General features: G+C 44.9%; 1 protein-coding gene across 3 annotated transcripts in view; it reads right to left on the bottom strand.

Moving 5' to 3' along the window:
• LZTR1 (leucine zipper like post translational regulator 1) overlaps nt 1-7,210 on the bottom strand; it is a 37,173-nt gene continuing 29,963 nt past the window's right edge. For all 3 annotated transcript variants that reach the window (XM_074925483.1, XM_074925482.1, XM_074925484.1), the window contains 5 exons: nt 6,019-6,145; nt 4,781-4,930; nt 4,492-4,597; nt 3,592-3,672; nt 1-802 (listed from right to left, as the gene is read on the bottom strand). In XM_074925483.1, the coding sequence (XP_074781584.1) occupies nt 686-802; nt 3,592-3,672; nt 4,492-4,597; nt 4,781-4,930; nt 6,019-6,145 (581 nt within the window). In that variant the 3' untranslated portion in view covers nt 1-685. The remainder of the gene's footprint in view (nt 803-3,591; nt 3,673-4,491; nt 4,598-4,780; nt 4,931-6,018; nt 6,146-7,210) is intronic.

Raw genomic sequence — 7,210 nt, 5'->3', positions numbered from 1 at the left:
AGATGTTAACTCTTTATTAATAAATTGATTTAGACTTAGCAAGACAGGATTAATGGATGTGATGGTCCGAAAGAACTGCTGTAATCTTCTAGGCTGACCTGGTGCAGAGCACAGGTCTGGACTTCCTGCAGCCCGACAACCAAGGCAGTTAAAAAAGGGCTTATCTTTTAATCCACGCCATGGAGAGTCTCTGAAAAGTCACTACCCTCTGGTCCAGCAGGCAGCCTCTCTGTGAACACCACACGTTCTGCTTCCAGTTTTGTTCTATCTGACTTCCCCTTACAGCCCCTGGCTGTGTCAGCTGAAGTTCTTTAAATAGTATTCTTTAAATATTGTGTTTCAAAGTATTAATGACTCTCTTACTCATGACTGCTTTATTTTACAGTACAAAAGTAATAACAGGCTTGATTCTGAACTTAATTACTCCCAAAACCACGTGGAATAAATTCATTCCTGTAATGGTTTCAATTTTACATGTGCGTAACAGAGACCGAACCCTTCCCCACAAAGGTACAAACCGAGTAAATCCAATGAAGAGCAAGTCAGCTGTCTGTGCTCCTCTGGGCCGCCTGTTACATTGTGTAGACACTCTGAGTAGCTCAGTATGGAATGGTAAAAATGAGAGTCAGCTGTAAAGTGCTAGGTTTTTTGAGGAACAAACGAAAAGTTCGATTACCAAAGCATGTCATATGTCTGAGCCCAGCTCTGCGCACTGCTTGTCTGATATGTGGTTAGCTAACGACTCTATGATGTCAAGGAGGAGTAGCTGACTTAGGGAGCGGAGGTTTGGCAACTTGGAGACCTTCAAGGAAAACAGAACAGAAAAAACAGAAAGAAATTAAACCCCTCCCCAAATCATAGCTGATGTATCACCGTTTCACCCCTGCCACCCCACACGAAACAGGCAGGTCAGGCAAGTCAAGGGCTGGGCACGGCCCGGCAGAGCTGGGCTGCAGAGGAGGCCCACGGGGGCTCCAGTCACGACTCCCAGCGCCTGTAACCCAGCCCCAGACTGCTGCACGGCGGGGATGGGCACGGAGAGCAGAGGAAATGCTGACCCCGCTGCCTCTCTGAGCAAGGAGTGTAATTACTGTTTATATTGACAACTCTCCTGCCAATGGATGCCAGCTAAGTGCTCTCCTAAAAGCAGAGTTGGGCCCTGAGCTTTGAAGTCTGTGTGTTTCTACTGAGAACGTGACTTTGGGCCTGATCTCTCTGCCTCCGTGTGCTCCTCAGAGAGGTCACGCTTAGGTTTTGCTGGCACGCCTCCTGCAGTCAGAGCAGGTCACTGGAGCACGAGCCAACAAAAACCTTCACCACATCAGATATATGAGAATCTACAACAAACTTTATGCTCTTAGACTGCTCAGAAGCTCAGCTGTTACCAAAAAGGAGGTCTACACATTCCTTCCTTCTCCACGACCACACAGTAACGAGCCAGTAATCCCTCCTTCTAGAGTTATTAACACACATGCCCAGCCTTGAAGGCAGACTCTGCCTAAACGCCCGTCCACTTACCCAACCTGTATTAACTGATCTCATACAAGATTATCACCTCACTCTAAGAAGCCCGACTGTCATAATGAATGAAGATGTCCTGAGCATCTCTCGAAACCCAGGGAGGAAAGAGCCCAGTACGCTTTCAGAAGGAGCTCAGGACACGTGCTTGAAGTGGTGTCCCCAAATAAGGGTCTGGGGGAGGACCTTTATTTTATTAAAAAAGAGGACTGGGAGGGAAAGAGACGCCCTTAACACTGGTGGGAACTCTGCCCCTGCACCGAGGCACGCACTGAGGAACAAATCAGGGTGTCAGTACAAACACTTCAGAACAGCAGTTTTATTAGGGCTTTTGCACAACACTGACACATTAAGAGCCTAAAACCACGTTGCCCAAACTAGCAAACCTCTGGGAAGAGCTCTTCAATTAACGTTCTTACTGTGGGGAAAACTCCTTAACAGTCCGAATCGAGGACAGCGTTAATCAAGCTGGAAGAACAGGAGATCCCCACGGTCACACACCCGGCCTGCCTAAACCTCGATGACCCACCGGGCTTGCGCAGCGAGAACAAATGACCCTTCAGAGCCTGGGGCTGGCCAGGGAGCTGAGCAGCAGGATCCGTGCCCAGGCACACCGCGTCACCCAGCGCTGGGCCAAAAAGCACACACTGCAGCCTCTCAGGCCAAAGGAAAACATTGCATAATTAAGATTTCCTTCATGCACATCTGCTTGACAGTCTTCCAGCCACATTTTGATAAAAACTGTTCTAACAGTCAACAGTTTAAATATAAAACATTTCCACATATTTGGGTTGTTGGAGTACGACTGAGGAACGCCCCTTGGTTCAAGCCTCTTTTTCTGAAATGTCGCAACATTCATTTCCCCCCCCCCGGTATGTTCTGGTGAGAATCTTTGTCTTCCTGTGGCCTCCACTGGGAAGCTGAGACCACAGTTTGAGCTCTCAGGGACTGTGATGCATGGACCCCAAACCCCAGAGGTCCCAAGCACCAGGCCACCCTGTAACCCACAGTGGGACCATCCTCCATCCCCTGCTGAAACTGGGCCACTCCGCAGGATTCACAAGGCCAGAGGAAAACATGTAAGATGAAGGCAGAGGCTGTAACCTCACACTGGGGACTCTCCACTGGATGCTGGCTCCACTCTCAAAGCTTTTTATGCATTTTCAGTTATTTCTGCATGTAAAATGCATTACACTTGGGCAACTCAGGCATCTAATAAAGAGCCTGAATACCTCCCTCTGTCTCATCTCTAGATACAAACTGGACTTAGCAGTGCTCTCCTTCCCCATGGGCAGCAGCAGGAGGATTGTGAGCTTAAATACAAAAAATGAGAGCAAGCTAAGTGAATACTAACTAGGGAACTATTATCAAGAAGTGTGTGTCATCCAGAAATCCCAACTCCTATGATTGATCTACCAACTACAACAATGCTAGTAAGTTGTGCAATGAACTGGTGACATGCTGGGAAACTCTGATGGAGGGATTGTATCTCCTAGGACCAACCAAATGACAATACCTTTATTCTCTCGAGTGAGGACAGGAGTATCAGCATATCTGGCTCTTGACCTTTCCTATCACTAAGGCATCAATCATCCCACGAATCAAAACATGGAAGCTACAGAAAGCCCAGCCAGGATGTGGCAATTTGCTTTTTGAGCATGTGACAATGTAACATCTACTACAGAGAATACTTTGAGAGAAATATGAACAGCACAGTTATAACTGCTAGTGGAAGAGGGATTTGTGCTCTCAATACGCAGCAAACTTATCTTGCTATACACATGAGAACCCAGTGACAGCATGGCACAAAATTAACAGGTGGAAATGGAAGTAATTCTGAGTAACTTCTGTTTTGAAAGGTCTTTACATTTCCAGACTAGGCTGTTCTAGTCTTTCATTTATTTTTGGTGTGAAAAGTATGCCCAGAAGACTTGTGGGTGAGTGTCAGTAACACACAGCCAGCTCTCAGCTGTCTCACATGAGAAGGAATGGATTCCTATATTAATGTGTCTTTAATTAAGGCAGCAACAGAGGACAGCAGCTCTCAAAAGCCCCAGAAAAGATGCAACCAACCTTGGTGAACTGGTGGACGATGATGTGCAGGCAGTGCCTCTTCATGTCTAGGGCCTGGGTCTTGTCAGCTGCCTCTAAAATCTAAAGCAAAAGCAACGATGTGATTTTCCTTTCGTGTAGCTCAGACGTACGGTGCACAAACACTGCTGTGACTCAGAGGAGGTAATTCCTCTGAACCAGGGAAACACCTCCATTTTTCATTACAAACCTGAATCTTTTCTCAAGTATTCAAAAATAAACCTTGGATTTAAAATGTATGGAGTCCTCAGGAGATAATCAGTGGGAAACTGCAGATCTGTTCCAGAGCCAGGTTCCCTGAAGTGCTCCAGCGAGACTGGCAAGAGCCAAAAGCAGTTAATGCTGGAATTGATTCTGCTCATGCTGCAGAGGGTTTGGTCTGCCTACCTATTAGATGGCATTGTAGGCTTTCTTGTCACAGAACCTCTTTTGTTAGGTTCATTGCCAGATCCTGCCAGTATTACTGATAAAACAAGACCAATGTCACCTGCGCATCACTGTTCACCCTGGTATAAACGTGTACTGAAAAAGAGTTTGGAGGGCTGAGCACATGATACATCTTAAAAAGTCCTTTAGAAACACTGGTCTGCAATGGGGGATGAGGAGCTTAAGAGGAACATCCAGCTGAGCAGTATCTGCTACACACTTCAGCACAGGAGCACTGCTGACACACAAAGCAGAAGAGGAAACGAGGCTGAAGGCTGCGCTCCTACACGGGCCTTAACCGTGCAGGGCCACTGGCATCAGAAGGGTCTGGGCAGCCTCAGTGGGTGTCAGTTTGGAAGCAGATCAGCGAACCTGGCCCTGGGGGTACCCACTGGACCCTCTGGCCTTCCCAGATCTAAGTCAAGTGACTAATTAAAGCTGCCTGGGGACAGTTACCTGGAGTACATTCTCCACCGTGACATTCATTTCTAGATTCTGCTTACAGTAGGCTTGTAGTCTGTTGTTGGAGAAGCCGTAATAGTAAGGTGCAGCAAAGAGGTAGCTATTCATCTCATTAAGGAAAAAAAAGGTAAAGCAAAGGTAACAGCACTGCTTGTAAATATGAATCAATGGCAGAAGTTTAAATTCAGCGCCTGTTAACGCAACCCTGACAAATAATCCTCCCAGGTTGCATCTGGCAATCTAGAGCTAAAGGAAGGTGAGCTGCTTTAGAATTTAAGGATACAGGGAGTCTTCAGGAGGCATGTTTACTTCTCCATAATAAATGTACCTAAGCATAGATTCAAATGCTTGCTTACTGGGAACCATTTCACCTATAGAAATATTCACTTGCCCATCTTCTGGCATGAAGGAACGAAACATGGCTTCAAAGTAACTGGAAAAGGAAATAAAATTGATGTAACACATTCTGCAGACAGATGGTTGAACCCAGTATTGTTCCAAGGCTACTATTAAGCACTGCAGCTTCCAAAGAAGCAAATTCAGGTGACAATCCAGGCAGAAACACTGCTAAATTATAGTTTCATATATGTCTGCTTGCCTGTGAGAGAGCTCCAAATATCCATATATCCCTAATTTTTATCTGCACTACCTGAAATTCATCTCTGTTTCTTGGAAACTAGGACACATGGTGCTTTGATTTTTGTCTAATTTGCATAAGACCCAGTAGAGAGCTTAAAGCATTATGAATTTCCTTGGTATCTACAGGCTGTCAATCATGCAGGGTTGTTTTAAGAGCTGTGAAATGCTTCTGGTAAAATACCACGGTAACTAATACTGAATATTATTACTGGGACTGGAAAAAAATTGGGACAGTATTTGAAACAGAAATTTCATGTGAACACTTAATGTTTGGCAGAACATAAAGGTGCAGGTACAGAGAACACACAAGTGAAGGACAAACCCACTTTACCCATGTGCTGAGGAGGGAGAATAGTGCCCATCTTCAGCAGGGTGAACAACTTGCCTCTGCAACAAAGTACAGGAACAATCTAGTCTCTGTTATGCACCTTTCTTTGTTATCCTTATTCATACTCAGTTTTAAATATCAGCAAGTGAGAAAGAGATTCAAGTTTCACATGATTCAAGATGGATGTTCACTGTCAGAAGACTCCTCCTGACCTCAGTGGACATCTGTTGCTTTCTGCTTCACTGACACCACCTTATGTTTTACACCCTTTTCCCCTTCCTATCATTTTACAGATTCTTTGTCTTGCAGTGCAGTTTCTTCCACATCCTCTAGAGAATCTCTACAGTTTTAATTTCCTCCGATCTTTCCCTGCTGGGTATCAAATTGAAAAAAAATATTTAAGCATTGTTGCTTAAAGGCTTATTACACTCATTGAGCAAAGCTGCTGATACAGTTCCTCCCCGACTTCTAAAAAAAGCAAGCTGACCCAGATTGTACAGCGCTGCTTTTTACACATACAATATTTGCTATAGTTTTAGTAAGCAGGAACTCACCTGGAGCGGGCTGCCAGGATTGCTTTATGGGCTGGCCGGGGGTGCCCATCCAAGAGAAGGATGATATCACAGAATTCAGTCCCGGCTCCTTCTAGGTAAGCCTTCATGTCCTGAATTAAAGATGTTCCTGAAAGTTAACGTAATGAAATAGTTAAAGACATGATAGTTCCACATCACCAGGTACTATCAAATTAGTGTATGGTCAAGCCATAGCTCCAGCCCCTCTTTCCTTTGGGAACCCTGGGGGGAGTTTGAGGAAGGCCCTTCCACATAATTTTGGAACAAAATGAGCTTTGTCCTTCCCCGTCACAATCCATTACCTACTGCCCATCCCAGAAACAATCCTGCCAGCTCTGCTTTCAAACCGCTGGCAGCAAACACTGGCAGTGGCCACACTGAAAGGTGTTCTCTATAGATAAAGAAAACTGATTCTTCCCTGCCCTCTTCCTTACTTCCAACCACCAGGAGTATAAAATTTTGTTTCTTAATGAAAAAGCTTTCCCAGATCCTCAATAAGGGCTTCTTTTATCCTACCTTTTAATTAACGTTTGAAAATACACAATAACTGAGAAACAGAGCACATTCAAGTCTGATCCAAATTCACTCATATTTGCAGAGTTCATCTTTCAGTTTTTTGATGTTTGGGTCTCTTGCACCATTCCAGCTCTGCATATAGACGCTGGCTATGCCATCTTGCTGGACAGTGCCCCCTCTTCTCCCTGGGAGAAATGCCAGCCAGTTTGTACATGACCTTCCAGGACTGGCTTCTCCACCCTTCTCTCCAGTCCCCAATTATTTTTGTGCAGTATTCCAAATCAACACTGTCAATGCCTCTGAACTTTGCGGCCTCAGCAAATTTCACTATTACATTTCCTTTTTTTGTGTGTCAGGATGATAAAATCTTGAATAAGACTAGTCCCAAATCAGTCCTTGATGAATTCTGTAATAGAATTGTAAATCAAATCATCCAGCACAATCACAGAATGAAAATGAAAGGCAGGACCATTAGTGCAGGTTATTTATCTTCTCAAAGAATCGGGGTACTTTATTGCAAGATGGACATGACTACATTTAACATGACCTTTCACGTATTTTCGGTGGGAATACTGCTCTGATAGAAGCTCAGAGGAAAAAGAACTGGCATGTCCTGTCTTAGTCTGGGAAACAGCCTAAGCACAGTTATACCAACCAG

Source organism: Athene noctua, chromosome 23 (assembly GCF_965140245.1).
Source record: "Athene noctua chromosome 23, bAthNoc1.hap1.1, whole genome shotgun sequence".
NCBI classification, from domain to species: Eukaryota; Metazoa; Chordata; class Aves; order Strigiformes; family Strigidae; genus Athene; species Athene noctua.
This window is presented reverse-complemented; position numbering and strand designations above follow the sequence as displayed.